Below are 19506 nucleotides of genomic sequence, written 5' to 3'. Positions count from 1 at the left end.
AGAGATTGATTATATTTGTACCAAAATATGGTATGACTTCTAAAATTATAATAGTGTGGTTGTCAATCATGGGTAGAATAATTAATGTTACAGGCGTATAAAATGATTAGTTTACAAGCAAACAAATGTTTGTCAACCCTATGAATACTTAGACTTCCAAATTCTTCTTCAACTACGTTGAGATATATATATATATATATTTTTTTCATATTTCAGATCTTCTCGGAGACACCGAGATCTTCAATTCAGAGCCAGTGACTGTTTACACAAACCAAATGGAGCTGTGGAATTGTACGCTGAGAATGACGGAAGCCGTCCTTAAATCATCAGAATTTCAAAACTTCATAGCAAAGGACAACTCAAAATACGACCTTGTGATCTATGAAGCATTCTTCCAAGAAGCTTTCCTTGTATATGCTTCTAAATACAATGCTCCACTGGTGGCAATATCCACATACGGATCTGCCCACTTCCTAAATCAGATGTTAGGGAACCCTTACGAACTATCGTATGCAAGCCACGAATTCCTGGAATTCACAGGAAGAATTTCTTTCTACGACAGGTTGAGAAATGTATTCTGGACTATGGTTGACCTATGCGAGAGAAGCAGGTACCTGTTGTTCGAACACGAAGAACTGGTCAAGAAGAATTCGGATCATTTGCCGATGAATTTGAAAAGCATTTCGGTCATTGAAAAGAATGTGTCACTCGCTTTGGTGAATTCCCACTTCAGTATTGACGGAGTGAGAGCTAATGTCCCTGGGATAGTTGAAGTCGGTGGGATTCATATACAAAAGCCAAAACCATTACCAGAGGTAAGAATCTAAGTAAATTTGAAATAATTAATGATATTTCTAGCACTTAATATGATACAACACCTCGTGTGTAGCGTTGATTTGTAGCAAAACACTCTCCTTATCATCCATTGCTACTTTGTGTAATGCCACTTTTATAAATACTTATTTGTGACTACCGGTTTCGGAAAATTATTCCGTCATCAGATCATTAAAATAAAATTAAATAATTAAAATTGCGATTTGACACTTGTATTAAACTATAATTTTTGAGATTGAGAAAAATGACAAATGAATCAAAATGGGAATATTTTTATTTGTAGTTACAATATTTTGAGTGTATCCAAATACTTGTTCACAAATCTGGATTATCTCCAATTATAGGAGTTATTTTTCTTATTATTTTTTGACATCTCATCAAAGGTGAAGAAGAATATGGAAGTCTGGGCATTTACGGGGCTGACGACCGTCATAGGCTGGTTTAAGCGATCACTTTACACTGGTGATTCGAGAATAATGTTTAAAAATTGGTTCATATATATAGAACTTCCAAGAATTTGAGTAGTGTGGTTGTCAATAATTGGTAGAATTGGTAAATGTTACACATGTGTAAAGTGCCTTGTTGTGTATACAACAAAGAATTGGCCCTAAACCAGCCTATGACGGTCGTCAGCCCGTAAATGCCCAGACTTCCATATTCTTCTTCATTGGAGATAATCCAGATTTTGTGAACAAGTATTTGGACACACTCACAATGTTGTAAAATTTAAATATTTTTATTAATGAGGAAATAAATATTACTGTTTAATTTAATAAAAAAAATGGTTGAAATCGCTAGGGCGTTTGAAGACGTATACTTGTAAATACCTTGTTTAATTTATACACAACTAACGTGTACGTTGCGTATGTGTGTAATTTACACACATCTAAAGCATCCCATCGAATGCATTCTACCACTAGATCCAAAAATCTAGAACGTAGAACGTTGCCTTCATATAATTAGCGATCAAGTTTACATCGACGTTCATCTGATGCGATTCGCTATGCACCATTGGATGCTAAAAGGGGTCAGAATGTATGCGAGTCTCTTGAGGTCAACTCATGATAATAAAAATACCCCGGAAAAAAAGCAATCAACATCTGAACGGCCATAAAAATATAATAAATTTTATAACTAACAACTACAAAATTTATTTTACATAATAATACTAAAGTGTAATCAGACGTAAAGTGTTATTATTTTATATGCCTACTCCATTTTGCAGACATAAATTGTAAGTTTAATGTTACAAATGTTATCGATAAGGTTATAAAAAATTTTTAAAAATGTTATAGCTTATAGCTTTGCAAAATTTATGTTACAAAGTAACGATATAATATTCCGTACGATCATGTATTGAGAAATAAAATGTAATTATTTTATATACTTTATTTTACGGATATAAATTGTACATATATTTTGTGAAGTCACGTTTAAAAACAAAATTTATAAATGAGGCACTATTTTTGTTTTACTTTGTGATTTTCCATTTTATATTTAAAATGTAACTTTATTTTAAAATAACTTTATACTCGTATATATCACTATTAAATTACTATTTATAGTGATTTTGAAACAAAGTTATGTTATAAATATAAATTTTATAGCTCATACAAAATATGTATTACAAAGTAAAGACATAATATTCCGAAAGTCATGTATTCAGACGTAAAGTGTAATTATTTTATATATTCCGTTTTGCGGATATTAATTGTAAATTGGATATAATTTGTAATGTTATATAAGTATATAAGAATTTTTTTACAACTTATAAAATATAAATTTTATAAAATTTATATTACAGAATAACGACATAGTTATACCACAGTTATGTATTCAGACGTGTTTAATTATATTATATGGTCGTTTTGTATGTTTTGCGGATATATTAGTCGATGTTGGTGGATATGAAATAAAGTAAAAAACTTAGAGAAAGAGTACATTGTCTACTGGTGTTAAACAATTTCTTGTCCAAAATATAAAAATGAAACATTAGTATAAGACAAATTTTTGAGATTATCAATATGTATATTTTGCTCATATCAAGTTTAACATTCTATCTTCCTTGGGTTAATTATACTTTGTATTTATTGTGTAAGTCTTAATTGGACATTCTTCTCTATTTACGTGTCGTGTCGGGTCCTCCCGACGTTGACTATTACTTGTGAGAAAGTGAGCCTATTTTGGGCAGTCCAAAACAGCTCCTCAACGTTCTGTACTCCTGTCCACTCGTAACTATTATGGAGCTAGGAGATCCGCCTTCTTCCGATACCTCTTCGTTCCTTGATCTTACCCACGATGATCTGTTGCAGTAGCTTGTAATTTTCTTCTTTGAGCACAAGGGGTACTTATTTAATTTTTCAAATTAATTTTATTATTTTAGGATATCAAGAAATTCATGGATGGAGCAAAAGATGGAGTAATTTACTTTAGTCTTGGGAGTACTTTCACAAGCACCCAAGTACCCAAGGAATCTGTCAACATGTTCGTCAAAGTATTCTCTGGTTTAAAACAAAAAATTATATGGAAATGGGATGACGAGAATATGCCTGGAAAGCCTAATAATTTGATGACCAGAAAATGGCTACCACAAGCCGACATTTTAGGTAAACAATTTACTTGTTAATCCAATATTATCGTAAAAAACGTATTTAAAAATGTAAACTGAAAATGAGTAATCATTCATTTTAATAAGGTATTTGTTTTCGAAAAACTAACTTTCTTATATCATAGATGTCAATATTGATCTTTATATTTATGAAAAAATACAACCTTGTTTTGAATTTGAGTATTCTGACAATTATTAAACAGTTTATAAAGTGATTACTTGAATAAACCATTGACAGATTGTAAGAAATGTAAATACTCAGAATTTTGTATTCCAACCTCAAAATGATAACCTTAAGATTTGTAATAATGTGTATACATATGTGTGGTATGAACGTTTGCATGTTTATATGTATACCTTTGATTTAAGTTCTATCTATTTTTAGTAAACTGTTATTTCATAGTATTTTTTTGTTGTTGTTCTTACTCCTTGTGTTTTTCATTATTTTATAAAATAAATATACATCTCCGTCATTGTAAAGATATCAGTAGAAATCTAGATGCCATAAGTATTAAGAAAGATTAGCATTTGTTTTTATGAATTTGATTAATTTTACCATTTGCCTTTACAGTTTATTTACAGGAATTGTCTTATCATAGATAGGATTTAACTTTGCGTTTTGTTTAACAAAAATGACGGGTAAATCCATAGATTTTATCGAATAAAACAAAATGAATGACGACATTTAAATAGCGTTCTAGCACGATTAGTGCTGCCAGTTCACGATTTTGCATGGAAATACTTTAAGCCAGGTCACTCCAAAATGTTGAACACGATTTCAAAAAGCACACCACAAATATAAAATACAAAATTCAACTGCCGCAACACTTTACATTTCTGTTATAATAAACAAAAACGGCAAAGATGAATCAAACAATGCTTGTTCAAAGTCAAATTACCGAAACGTGATAAAAATAATATGACAATGAATGGAGCGGAAATCTCATTAGTCCCACTAAAGTACTGTAAGCAAAACTTTTGTATTTTGAAGAATGTTATTTTTTACTGTCAATTGATTGGGCCACATCGCGCTGTCTGTTTTTTGTCGCATCGTCATTTTTAAATTGCTATTAAGCAGAATGTACCAATTCTTAAAGAACGCTTTGATGAGTAACACTGACATACTTATTTTAAAACTATTAATGTAAATAATTTAAATTAATTTTTAGTCAATTATTACAAGTACACTTCGATTAATTTGGACTGATCAGGATCATCTTAATTTGGGATTTTCTAAAGGGTGCTGTATAACTTAAATTGTGTCGCAAACAAAATAAGTTATTTTTATAAAAATATGTGAAAAAGTCACCAAAAAAATTGTTTTAAAATAATTTTTGCATACAAAGTTTACAATATGTTCAGGTTCTCTACCTCCATCTCAATTATATACCTACATACCATCTCAATTGCCTTTCTTCTACCTTACTATTGATATTAGTTACACTTAGGCTTCTGCAAATGCTTGAACTCTATATTTCATCTCTGAGGGACACTCCAGCTGACTATCTGAGCATTCGCATTTCAGCAGTTTCTAGTTGCCCAGAATATGTAGATGTCCAGCATTCGATGCCATAGTGGATGCGGGTCTGACAATTGTTTGGTAGATTTTTCCCTTAATCATGGCTAGCATTTTTATGTAACAAAGGACTCCCGTCAAAGATCGCAACTTGATCCACGCCTCACTTATTATATGAAATATTAACCTAATTGGGTTTATTATAAATCTTTATTCTCTTCTCTAAAACGAGTCGAATGGAGAAAGTTACCTTTTGGATTATGATTGCCATAACCTTAATGTATGTATGTAATTAAATATTATTTTATTAAAACTAAACACTTGAATATACCACTTTTATGAGTTTTATTTATACATACGACTAGTTTCGAAAATGACAGATGTTTTCTTCTTCTGGTACAAATTAAAACTAAAAATTTAAACAATTAAAATTTAGTTTTAATTTGTACCAGAAGATGAAAACGTCTGTCGTTTTCGAAACTAGTCGTATAGATAAATAAAACTCATCAAAGTGATATATTTAAGTGTTAAATTTTAATAAAATAATCATGTCATTCCACAAAGTTAATGCCGAATCAATAAATAATTAAATATTGATGTGACTGATTAATTATATATTTATATAACATTATTATTCAACATATTATATTTATATAACATTTTCATTTCAGCTCATCCAAATACGAAACTGTTCATTACACAAGGTGGTGCATTGAGCATACAAGAAGCAGTTTCAGGATCTGTACCAATCATCTGTTTGCCTTTGTACGGAGACCAATACAGGCAATGTGCACAAGCTAAACGCCTAGGTTTCGGAGAAGAAGTAGCAGTGAATAAAATAACCGAAGAATCGCTTGCAAAAACTATCCAGAGCGTATTGAAAAATTCAAGCTACGCCGAGGCGGCTGGGAGAGTTAATATCATATTTAATGACAGACCCATGTCACCCATGGACTCGGCTATGTATTGGATTGAATACGTGATTAGGCACAGGGGGGCGCCACACATGAACTCTCCGGCTAGAGACATGTCATGGTACGAATATCACATGGTGGATGTTAAACTATTCATCGGGCTCTGTATTTACTGCTTGTATTTCATCCTCTCCTGGTTGTTTTTCAACGTCGCGCTGAGGAAAAAGGTCCCGCGGGATAACTTGAAAGATTTGATAGAGCAGAACAAACCTAAGAAAAGTAAAATGAACTGATGTCGATAAATCAACATTGTAATATTTATGTTGTCATCTCGACATAAATGATGAAGAATTTAAAAACCTGGGTATTAACAGGGCTTATGACTTTTCAACGTCTGGTTTAAGTGATCATTTTACACACGAGTAATAATCACAATTCAACCCATGATTGATACCACATTTCTAAAATTTCCGAAGTATTATTTGTCTTTTAATTGATACCTTATTTGACAAATATTTCTTGACAGTATCTATGATTGAGTGGAGTATATTTTTTATTTAGCAGAGATTTTTATGCAATTAATGTAAGATTTCTCCTGAATTCCCCTTGAATGAAGATGCCAATTAAACGATACATACAACCTACGAAATTTTAGTAGTGTGTTGTAAATCATGAACGGAATGATAAATGTTAAACGTGTATAAAGTGACCACATAAACCAGCCTATGAAAGGTCGTTAGTTCTTTTAATACCCAGGCTGCCATATTATTTTTCATCTATGTTGAGATATCAACACAAATGACTGCTTAGTGTAAAATCTCAGATTTGTGAACAAAGATTTGGACACTCAAAATATCGTGAATTTATCTTAATTAATCTATTTCTTTAAAATAAAAATTGTAAAAATTAAATATTTTAATAAAAATGTTTTGAACAAGATCTAGTTGTTAGTTTCCATCCGACAACAAGATATTTTATCGTTTATTCTTGAAACTCAATAGAAATTACATAACGCGATTAATCTTATTCATATAGTTTCTTTCTGTGTTTTACGTTACAGTCTGATAATATCGATTTTTTCAGATGGTAAAATAAATGCAGTTAGCTGCAATTTTATCTAGACCAAGTAATGCATCCAGATTTAACATTATTCTTCGTTCATACATGATGAGGTTTTTTTTGTGAATATTGTGTGTGAATTTAAACAATCTTTGTCCAGTTAATACGAAACAAAATAAATCAGACGAAAAAAATCACCTTTCAATAGATATTTGAGATGGTTCCATAAAAAAATATCATTACAAAATTTTAAAAAAAGATAAAGAATTAGAAGGAGATTAAAAAAAGGATATTCTCATTGAAAGATAAACAAGTTTTATAATATACAATTTTCACAGACAGTGAACCATGAATGAAATAAAGAAAATTTCGGTCATAAATATAAATAATTGTACCAGTTTTATTGAAGTAAATAACCTCAAATTATTTTCGTATATATACCAAATATATATATTTTCACTATTTATCTTCTAAGAAAATATTCCATAATTATTTTCAACATGAACACATATATTTGCAACTAAGGTCAGGAGTCGGAATAATCGGCGGGTATGTATTGAGAACATGCATGAATGTGAAAGAGGCTTAACATATTTGCAAAAACAGAATGGTGTTGCGATCTATCCTTTCTGCTTACTCTGATGATTTTGGATTTTGTGTAAAGTAAAACACATATATTTTGGCACCAAAACCTCCATATATTTTATGATCAGATGAAAAATCTTAATATTAATATGGTAAAATGGATGATATTTGTTCATTTCTCTTATATTGTAAAATTCTTATGACATAATTTTATATCTGAATCCAAAGTGAAACTAACCGGTTTATAATTTTTTATATGAACTGCAAAACTCCGCAAATAACCTGTCTGTATCCCTGAGTTGTCATTTGCCCTAAAATAATATTAAAACATCACAAAACAAACCATTACAAAACATTACCAAAAAGTTATTTAAAAAAAGCGCTCAACTTTATAATTTTATTATGAAAATCCATTATTTGGTCTTCTATTCAATTCTGAATATTTGGTATACAGTAATGTATTTTAATTTCACTGATTTTATTTATTTCATGGCTAAAATTATTTATACATCTCACTTAGCGCGATATATTTTTCACCATACTCTGGGTAAAAATATAATCAACCAAGTATTGTGATAGAATGGGCTACGTATCGATTAGTTGATGATATTGTACGGTGCTTTTCCGTGTGCACTTAATTCTCGCATGGTTTACAGAGCGATGAAAAATTTAATTACCATTTGCTAATGATAAAATAACTAATCGCTGCAAAACATGAAAACACGATACTTAGTTGGGCCCCATTCAGAAATCAATAACTACATACTTGAACGAAAGCACAGGAAGAAAAATTAATAACTCGAGAATTACCTCAAGATATTCAATATCATCCGAAATTGATAGCATGAATACTCATACATTCCTTTATCACTTTTCAAGAAAAATATTTTTGTATTTCGATAGTAAACAAATACTTATGTTTTCCATATATTTAATTAAAATAAAATATATATTTTAATAATTTAATAATATTATCGGTGTCCTAAACCGTTTTTATATAAAAAATACTGAAGTTTGAGAAATTCTAGGGTTTACGATATGGGATTTAGCTAGTATTTCTTTTATAGAGAAAAAGCCGTCATAGGCTAATATGCCCAGACTTCTATATTCTTCTTCATCTTTGATGAGATGTCAAAAAAATACAAAAAATAACTCCAATAATTGGAGACAATCCAGATTTGTGAACAAATGTTGGACACACTCAAAATGTTGTAAATCTTTCATATTTGTTTGAAAATATTTGTAAAAAGGGAAAAACAGTTGACTGAAAAATTAAAAAAATTACGGAGACTTAAAAGTAATAATTTAAATTTATTTCCTACTACAAAGCTGCACTTTTAAAATCACTCGTAAACGAGTGGAGGCATAATAAAATAAAATAAAATGAAAACTACTTTTAAATACATCAAACATTTCAATCATAAAATTATTTTATGTAACTTTTGTGGATGAATACAGGGTACTGCAAAAAGTTACTTAAGCGATTTATCTACAGTAGTTTTACGTTTAATGCATCGCAAAAAAAAACAAAAAAGCTTTCTTTGCAACAAAGGAAAAAGGGATTGATTAAAACGTAAAATATAATTACGATAAATTTATTAGACTGCTGAGAGGGGAAATTAGGCAATAACCTGTCATGTAAAATTATAATTTATAATTATTTTCTTCTATAAATTATGCGACACATTTAATTACGGTAGTAATTCACGAATCCGCAATTTGACCACGGCGTTCTGAAATTGCAACATCTGCTTAATTGGTAGTTTAGCCACGAAATAAAATGGGACCGTAGCAATTATGCGGAATGCTGACGTACAAAATTCAAAATATACATCATTCCATCGAGAACTGTGGCGTTCTATATACGCAGAGGACAAAAATGCTACAATTGCATTACTTAAACGCTTGCTGCCATCCTTCTATTAGATTTATAACCCGAAGTTAGATTTATTTGCCATTTAACTGAGCATTTGGCCGAACTCTGATTTCAATGGTACGCCATTTTGTCACATATTTTTTTCCCTCCTATTTTAAACTATTCTAGACTGCCATTTAACACGTGTAATGCTTAAATTATTCTTAAATATCATTCTATAAAAATAACGACAAAAATATTCTAAACTATCATTTAACGTGTAGTATGTTTAAATTATTCTAGACCATTATTAAACTTGTAGAATGTCTACGTCTATCATATTAAGTTTTTATTTATTTACATAATAAAAATAAAATAAAACCGCAAAACGAATATTTTCTAATCCTTGATAATCTTGTAGGAATAAAAGGCATTGAGAAGATAATATGAGGACAACAATAAGATTTTTTGAATTATTACATATATCGCTCGCTCCTTTCAAGAACGTCATAAATCAAAAAACTTGATTTTTCAGGAGAACGTTTTTAAAGTTTAAAAATAAATTAAAATGTATTCAAAATAAATATCAAGCTACTTATTGAACTTTTTACTGTGCAACAGATCTTTTTAGGTAAAACCTGAAGGTTTTTTCTCCATATGAAAAATATTTAGTATATTTAAAAAAATAATTAAACAATACCTTTTCTTCAAAATGCAAAAACAACACTTTCTGTCCTGTAGCGGGTAAATATAAAGTTAAAAATATGCCTCTTTTTCTGGGATATAGTACATTTTCTGGGCATTCCGAAAACATGCACAACTGAAAATTGACGATTTTTGATTTATGACGTTCATGAAAGGAGTGAGCGATATATCAAATTATTTTGATAAAAGTCGTCTTTTTATTTTTGTATTAGGTGTATGTATTTTATAAGTGATATTTTAGTTAATTTTTTGTTGTTGGTATTTTACATAAATAAGTTTTTTTATTAAATGAATTTTTATGTAAATAAAAATGTTTTCAGTCGTCTACTTGTATGTAAAATAAATATGTAAAAAAAATATAGATATTATTTCTACTATAGATAGTGCCGAAAAAGTAATGTGCGCAAGACGTATTAGAAATGAGCCACTGCAGGTCCGGTTTTTCAAGCATCACTTTTTTCCTGAAAATTTACTATTTTTTCAATTCTACTTTTAACTAGCCAAAACCGGTTTTACTTTTTTTTTCAAAAAAAACATTTTGGATCGTATTTGTAAGCCGAGAATGAATTAATGATTAAGTCAGTCGTTGTTTACTCTAATTTATGTATTATGCATACGAAAACAGGAATATAAATTGACGCAGTTTTTTTTTTCAGCCTTGCCATCATCCCCTTTTTATATAGTGCTTCTATTTGAATTATATCCGGGGGACTATTTCACATCCGTTCCGTGTACAAATTGCTAATCCCTATCCAAATATTTGCCAGGACTAAATGCCGACCAAATAATCCTGGAGGCTGGAAATAGGGAATCCCCCCTCACGGACAATTATTTGTACAAAACTCTGCCGGCCTGGAAAAACTTCACCGGATTTGTGTGTTTATTTATGATTTTCTTCCAGTCTCCTTATTCTTCAAGACTCTCAATTATTGATATTCCGAGCAAACATCTGTAATTTATATCCGTTATATTTACTCTCGTTAAATTATCCCGGTAAACGAAGGATAGATTTATATTCATTCTGGAGTTTAATTTGATGAATTATGATTAAATCTCCTCTTAAGAGGATTACCTATGTAGGATTTTTCGGAAGCGTGCTAATTTACGCTTTGTCTAATAATTTTAATGAATAAAAAATGTTCGTTATGACGCTTCACAGATAATAAAAGTATACATCATTTAAAAACTTAAATTAAAGTAATCAGTCCGAAATTCGTTTTTGACTGCATAATAGACATAATAAATATAACATGTTAAATATGAACGTGACATCATGTAAAAATACGTGGAAAAATATTTTACAATTTTATTTAATCTGACCAACAACTCAGTTTGGTCTTTGCTGACATCATCAGACTGGTGCACTGGATATATCATTTACATAATACTTTTAAAAAATCTACCATAAACGTATATGTTGATTTACGTTTTAATTTTTAAATCAAACACGGATTTTTTGTGTCTAATAAGTTCATTAATACACATGTACATAAATTAAAATGGAGTTCTACAAATTAAACGCCAAATCAATAAATAAAAATTAAAAAAAGTAAATATTGATCTTCTGAAAATCGGAAGTAAAATTTGCATATAATCGTCTGTCTTTTTAATGGGTTTATATGAAATTAAAAAAAATATGGAACTTACTTCAAACTTTCAAAATATCTTGCAAAATGCGTGATTAGAAGTTAATGATATTAATTATATATCCATCCCCCATAAACTAGTCGTAACCTTTTGGGCGCTCAGGCTGAGAATTCTATCTTCTTTCGTATAAAAGTGATAAATGTTTCATCTCAGTTAAGAAACCTATAATACCTATTGATATATCATCCATAGGGTGAATAATCCACTGTCAATATGGAAGAATATTTATAAAAAATATATAAACATAGCTTAATACATGTGTATTACGAATATAAGTATTAAATAAAAATATCATCATTATTTGAACATTAAAAAATATATTGTGAAAATTTAAAAACTATATTTATATGACGTAATCTATCCCCCTAGAAAATATGCCAACCCTTCGTCTCGGACAATACAATTGAAGAAAAGAAGTGTACCGTTAAACTATTTATATTTAGCAAACAACTCAAATTCTTATTTTCATCGTATTATTCAAACCCTTATCCGCACCCCAATGGTGCATAGGGCACTTTATCATATAAATGCAGTGTTATCTTGATTGTTAGCTCACGAAGGAAAGGTGATCAACCCTCCGCTTCAGGTACCAGTGAAAAAAATTAGAGGGAAAAAATCACTTTTATTTATTTGACCCACCCCTGGGAATTGAACCCGGGACCTCCAGAACGGTAGCCGAGTATGTTGACCATTGCACTACGGAGGCGGACTTCATATTAACGTAATATAAATTAATATATGTATATCAATTATTCGTATTAAACCTAAAAAGTAAAATATTTCTTTTCAGTCGCCGTAATGCTTACCTTTAATATTTTATTTGCGGGAAATACAATGTTCAAATAATGAATTTGAGAACGAATTTGTTGGAAATTTTTGCCTTTAAATTATTCAAGGCAAATAAATATTACCGAATTATTAGAAATTCGTGTTTGTCATGTTGAAATGAAATTTCATATTTGCTCTGTCCTCCTGGTGAATAAACATTACGAAGCAGTTTTAGCAGGTTAATGTATAATCCAATAATTTGGCAACATTATGTTTCTGAAATAAAGTACATAGAACCATTAGCTTCGTTGCTATTTATAAATAAATTTCAAAAAAGGTTTTTTTTATTAAACGAATGTGAGGGAAAAATATGGGTTTTTCCTCCAATCACTCTTTCAGGCCTTATTCATAGGGTTAGTTTGAATTTATCGCATATTATGGAAACTTAGAAGGAACCAAACTTTTGAATGAAAATTATAGTGTTTATGTACTAAAGTACTATTAATTAAAATTAAGACGACGAAAAAATCGAAGAGCCATATTTGTCATAAACAATCATTTGGAAGACTCAATAATATCTCTTTTCAACGTTTATGTGAACACATATTTTTTTAAAGTAATAATCCACAAAGCCTCTACTGTTAGAGGTTTTACTGCAGGTAGGATAGTAAAGATAGGGAAAGTATATGTGAAAAATATAGCACAAACACCCAGAGAAATAGAAAATAAATATTTCTTGAATTTACTTTGCTCTCGGCGGGAATGAAACCCGCGAGGTCAGTTTCGGAATTGAAAGTCTACTCACTACGCTGCGATACCAAGGAGCCTAACCAATGTAATAATAGTTGCTGCCAAGAATTATTTGTATTTTTGATTTATTTTCTAACTTTATATATACTTTTTTAAAAGTACGTAAAATAATGTAAGCCCCCTTACAGGTCTGCTCTATTCACACAGAGGTTTGCAATAAAATAAACAATAATAATAAAAATAAAACTCCGTAGTTATCTCTCTCAATTTAAAAGTGGTCAGCTCTTTTGGCTACCATCCTAGACGTACCAGATTCCTAGTAGAGTCAAAATTAATGTAATTTTTTTTCACCTTAATATAACCCTGGACTGAAACCTGAAATATAGGTCTGATCTTCATTTAGTAAACGATCAAATTAAGAGTACATTAATTTGACGCAGTGCACTATGCACCATTGGATGTGGATAAGGGTGAATATACAAACGTTGTGTCTTTGTTAGTATTTGTATTATACTCGTATCGACTTTGATGGCCTTTAGTCTACAAAACTGTCTATTCAATTAACTTCGAACGTTAGAAAATATTTATTGATTTGGCTTTTAATTTGTAGAACTCTATTTTAATTTATGAATTAATTTTTACATCAAACACAATTTTTTTGTATCACAACTTAGTGGACTCAAAAAATCTGTAATTGATTCAAGAATTAACTTAAAAGTCAGAAAATATGTTGAAATTATTTAGCCCTTTCGTATTAATTTATAAACAAAATATAACATTTTTATTTCAGAAGGGATAAAAAGTTCAAATGTTCACATAAATCACGAAAGCGAGCAAAAAGTAGAAAATAAATATAATTTCTGGAGATAGGAAACGTATTCACCCTATCAGGAATTACGTCTAGAGGGCTGGGAAAAATCTATCACATTTAACCCTACTAAGGGGTAGGTTTGGTGATAAATTTCCACTGGATGGAAGATCCTCTCGGCCCATACGTTGATCATAATCGGGGGAAATCTCCGGAGGGTGATAAAGAAAATTTGCTATTTGGTACAATTTACTGCAAAATTCGTGCATTTTCGGGAAAGCGGGAAATTCCTTCGGTATTTATTTTGACAAAATGGAAACTGATGGAGTAAATTCAATAGTTTTTTTATACAGGCTTCTAGATGTATTTCTATAGTTTTTTTTACTTGAATATTTAATCAAACTTAAAACCTCTGTTATTGAATGGAGTTTTTTGGTAATTCATTGGTAATTATGAATTAACAGGTGTATTTCACTAGAATATTAGATTGAAAACACTTAACTATTTTGACCTCCCCCCCATGGGAATCAAACTCGGGATCTCTAGCATGGTAGCTAAATGTGCCAACCACTTTACAATGAAGGTGGATGAATTAATTTATTCGTTTTAATCAATCAACGGGCATAGAGATTTTACACATAAAAAAACTGGTCTTCATTTAAATAATCATGAAATATTAGAAACAAGTAAGTACTTACAATAAAAACTTACTCATAAAAAACGATTAATTTTAACTTCATGCTTGCTTTTAAAAATATTCCCATATGTTCTTTCTCTGTCATTCAAAGACTTATGAAAATATTTTTTTTATTTTATACAAAAAGGAAACGGTAGGAATTTTGTATTAGTATTTTGACCTGATGATGGAATGATTATTTCGAGACCGGTATTTACGATGTGTTTTTAAATGATATTACACAAAATGAAGTGAAAATGATGAAAAGAGTGATAAATAATTTATTAAATTATTAAAACGCTTAACGATAATTTGTTGCTATTTAAAAATAAATAAACTGAGATGTATCTTCTTGATTATTATATAAGCAGCAGAATATGTTACAAATATTAAATGGATGTAATGAATATTTAGTGAACCATGACTGCACACCGTTGTGAAAAGGCACTAAGATATTAAATTATGTAATACATCCAATTTTTACGGAAATACTTCGCTTAGTTCGGATTCAAGCGGTCAGGTTGCATAATGATATGGTTGGTTAACCCACTTCAAGCACACCGCCCATACTTATTAATAAAATCTTAAAAATGAAAAAAAAATTGTTTGTGTGTGTATATTATCTTCTTCTAACCCTTTTCTATACTGCAACGGTGCAAAAAGCACTGCATCGTAAATCAACAGCGTTATCTTGATCGTTAAATACACGATGGAAAGGTGATCAGCCTTGAGCCTGTGGTACCAGTCTAGGGTAATATAAAATATGTATTGTAATGAAAAATTATTAATACATATTTGTCTTAACCATTATAAAAATTGAATCTGGGACCTCCAACACGGTTACTTACTTCTTCAACCACTACAAAATGGTATATTTTTAACTTATGTCTTTGCTTCTGTGCTTAAGTCTTAACAGTAAATTAAAGAAAAAAAATCGCATATTGTTGTATTTTTCTTATTTTGTTTTTATTTTTTTATTTGCATGTATGACTAGATACATGGATATGGAGGAAAAGTTTGGCGTTCAAGCCTCTCTGCCTACCCCTGCAGAAAACGGCTTATGCTGAAAGTAGTATTGTTTATGAACCATTTAAAATAAATAAATTAAAATAGTTAGAGTAGTACTTTACACGTACGAGAATATTTAAATATGCTTGCTTCTGTAAGGGACAGAAGGGAGTCTAATTTAAAGCAGTCCGTAATTAGGGCGACAGATACTTACTACCCGGACTAAAAGAGGTAATCCTCTGTCTTCAACTTGTTGTATCAGATTTGTCGTATTCACGCTCCGCTCCGTATATTATATTACGAAACCCACTTCGTTTTATTGAAATTAATATTCAAATTTTCCGTTCGCTTCGGATGCCTAATAAGTATTTATTCGCTTAAATTTTAAAGCGGTTTAAATAAAACATTGACGGTTATATTCTAAGGTCCTTCGACCCAAAACTACCCTTCCCCTGGTTTAAGTGAATCGAAGCCTCCGGGCGCGAGGTTCGCAAAACAAAAGGGTTCGTCACTGTAATCCGGACCAATATTCATTACCGAAAAATAGCCCATTCCAAACTTTTCAAGTAGCCAAAGTTACTGAATATTGAAGAGATATTTAATTCAATTTTATTAGCCGCCATCTACCGCCCCTGACTACAGAGTGAATATTTTAAACCCTCTACAGGGAACATTCCTAAGCATGCTTGGACAATATCACCTAAATTTAATATCTTTTGGCTTAAACTCGTGTATAAATTTATACAAAAAATATGAAATACACTTCCCTTATAATAAGTTTTAAAATTTATTCTTTATTTTAATTTTTTTATTTAAAAAATATACATTAATACAAAAAAGATCCCACAAGGTATGGCCTGTATCTGGGTAAACATTTTATTTTAGGTTCTGAATGTATGAATTATTTTATAAATGAATCATTTTTTTAATATTTATCAATATTAAGTCAAAATAGAAAGTCAAAGAGGTATGGGCAGAATACAAATCTCCTGGCTTCGGAATAAAGGTGTTTGAATGGGGATCAGGACTGTCGAGGAGATGTTAAGAGCTGCCCAAGACAAGGACAATTACATACAAGTGATAGTCGACGTCAGAGGGACCTGACATGACACACACAGAAGAAAAAAAATGGTTTCATAAAATGTAGGGTAATAAAATATTGGTATTTTGACGAGTTTCAGAAAATATTGAGCAAGAAAATTACTCTTGTTTTCATTCTAAGGTAAAATAAATAAATAGTAAAATAAAAGTATTTTTTATGATCACATGTTCAAATTAGGTTTTGTATTGATTTTGCATTAAAATTGAGGAATAAAATTATGATATTAACATTTATAAATTGCGCGTTCAGAATGTACTCGTATACGTGATAATAATTAAAGAAAACACTTCGTTTTTTACCACTTGAGTTTAATTATAGACTACATGTTTCAGAAGCTAAACTTCCATCATTCAGGTCTGTATAATAACTCGTATACGTGATAGCAGTGAAACTTTTTAGAAAATAAACACAAACAAAATGATAAATATATCTTACACAATGCATGGTACTTCAAGTGTTCATAAATAGCGTCTGACGTGTACATCTACAACGCGGGCATGCACAACACTATTTTATTCTATCGCTATTGTTATGTATACGTTCTTTTCTTTTGCTCCACTCCTGTGCAAAATAAATCTCTTTTTCCTTATCTGTATTTTGTATCTATTTCTCTATTATTTAACGCAATATGCCTAACGAACGCGACGCTTCCTTAAAATTTCACTATCAATTTTCGTCCATTATCAATTTTTGAAACGCCGTCTAATAAGTTTCACTTCAATAAAACGCTTGTATAAGATGACTTTTTCGAGTTTATTATTAAACATAAACATGACAAGTTTTAAGATTAACAGATCTTTATATTAACATGTGAAAAAACAAACAAATCGTGTTTACAATAATAAACTCAAAAGTGGTATAATGCAAGTGTTTTATTCTCGATCAAGTTTATGCAGCAATAAAAATTGTTGTAGTATCTTAAGTATTAGATATGTAGATTTAAGGTATACGTAGGTACTTCATGGTATTTTTTTCAAAGGAATAACCCGCAAATCCCATACGTTAAGAGGCTTGTCTGCAGGTAGGATAGATTAGGAGGGTAGGGAAAATAAATGTGAATAATACATCCCAAACACCCACACCAATTGAAAATGTTTTTCCCTTGAATTAGTAAGATAATATCTCCAGAAATATTAAATATGAATGCATTCCTACCTGAACCAAGTCACCATAGCTGGCTCCAGCTGCCGTAAAATTGAGGTGACACATGAAAGGAAGTTTGTCTTCTCTCGGCCTTCTGATCTCAAGCTCATACGTCCTTCCAACGTCTCCGTAGTACGTTCGGTTGCAGGCTGTAAAAAACGACAAAGTTTTATTTTATGCTAAATTTATGGCATTTTCACAGAGAGAATCATATTATTTTGAGTTTATTTTAAAAACACAAATAGTTGTAAAAATACTATTGTATTGTTATTGTAGGCGATGTAACTCGTGTAACGATGTAACCGTCGAGTTGGCAGCGCTGACAGGACGCGTAACGACGAATGAGAATGGAGATTGCCGAGCGAAACCAACGCTGGAACGGCCCGAGCTCAGACGCGTTGAGAGCCACTTAGTGCGTTGAAATCATCGGACGTTATTATTGCGACTTTCATTTTGCTTCTTTAATTTATATATAGAGTATTAAGTATTTTGTAATTATCTGATTCCAGCGAAATCGCATTTATATAAATAAAAGGACTAACTGCGAGTAAAACATTCTTTAAATTTCATTCTGGCATTTCCTCATTATACTAAAAACATGACCCCCTAGCGTGATCATGAAACACGGCAACATGTCGCCATCACCAAAAATAGTAATACACTATAAGTGTCGACTTTGACGTAGCAACCCGCTATAAGTGGTCGCCATATTATTTCTTTATTATATTTGACTTTTTTAATAAAATGATGATTTAAATACAAAAATATCACCTGTCTAAGATCATTTTTCTGATTTTTTTAATGTTAACTTGACTATTTTTGAGAACTACAGATGTTCTCATTAAGGGGTAAAAAAACTGTTGTGTTACGTGAAAATACAAACTGTTGTAATTGTTTTATACTTTGAATTTTGTGAAGAAACCTAGATTTTTTAAGTGTTTTCACACTCAAAACACTTCAACACAGTCAAAAGGTTTTAGTAATTAAATTTATGTAGGGTTAGGTTTTTAGTCGCCAGCGGCGTTAATTTTATATCTGTTCAAAAACCTGAAAAGGTTGCCCTAAATAAGGGAAAATATAAATAATAAAAATAAGTATCAGCCAAAATTGCTTCCGCAAGGGCGATCAAATATTCTCTACGTGTTATTATATTCAGCATCAAAACACATTTAGAGTCATAACGATTCGATAAACTTAAAAGCAACTTTACCCTACCGACATTAGCAATAATTGCCGCGCCCGTTATACATATTTCCGCAGAGTGAATATGTACAATTTTTAACGAAGGAATCCTTTTCGAGCCTCGCGTTTACGGCACTTTTAATATGTGACAAGGAGTAACTGTTAATGTTTGTAAGCTTTTAGGTTGAATCCCAGAACGGCGCGCAGGTGAGTGTAACAATTTGGGGGAGGGCATTTTAAGTCGGGGGCGAATATAGGCATTACGTGAGGACTCAAAGTGCCCCGTACTTTTAAAAGCTGAACCACGTTTACGGGGTAAATAATCATTATAGAGAAATACACTGAG

At 30.7% G+C, this 19506-nt stretch overlaps 2 protein-coding genes across 2 annotated transcripts in view; one reads left to right on the top strand and one right to left on the bottom strand.

Annotated features, from left to right (window-relative positions):
• Positions 1 to 6809, top strand: part of LOC148307971 (uncharacterized) — a 38533-nt gene extending 31724 nt beyond the window's left edge. The window contains exons 6-8 of the mRNA XM_088262510.1: positions 217 to 815; positions 3218 to 3440; positions 5630 to 6809. Coding sequence (XP_088118636.1) covers positions 217 to 815; positions 3218 to 3440; positions 5630 to 6165 — 1358 coding nt within the window. The 3' untranslated portion in view covers positions 6166 to 6809. The remainder of the gene's footprint in view (positions 1 to 216; positions 816 to 3217; positions 3441 to 5629) is intronic.
• The window catches only part of LOC148307969 (uncharacterized), a 416767-nt gene that overhangs the window by 189976 nt on the left and 207285 nt on the right, over positions 1 to 19506 (bottom strand). The window contains exon 3 of the mRNA XM_088262474.1: positions 17991 to 18127. Within this exon, the coding sequence (XP_088118600.1) occupies positions 17991 to 18127 (137 nt within the window). The remainder of the gene's footprint in view (positions 1 to 17990; positions 18128 to 19506) is intronic.

Source organism: Brachycentrus maculatus, unplaced genomic scaffold, assembly GCF_059751285.1.
Source record: "Brachycentrus maculatus isolate JH-2025_06_01 unplaced genomic scaffold, ASM5975128v1 h1tg000180l, whole genome shotgun sequence".
Classification (NCBI taxonomy): domain Eukaryota; kingdom Metazoa; phylum Arthropoda; class Insecta; order Trichoptera; family Brachycentridae; genus Brachycentrus; species Brachycentrus maculatus.
The sequence above is the reverse complement of the archived record's forward strand: the minus strand, read 5'-3'. Positions and strand labels throughout refer to the sequence as shown.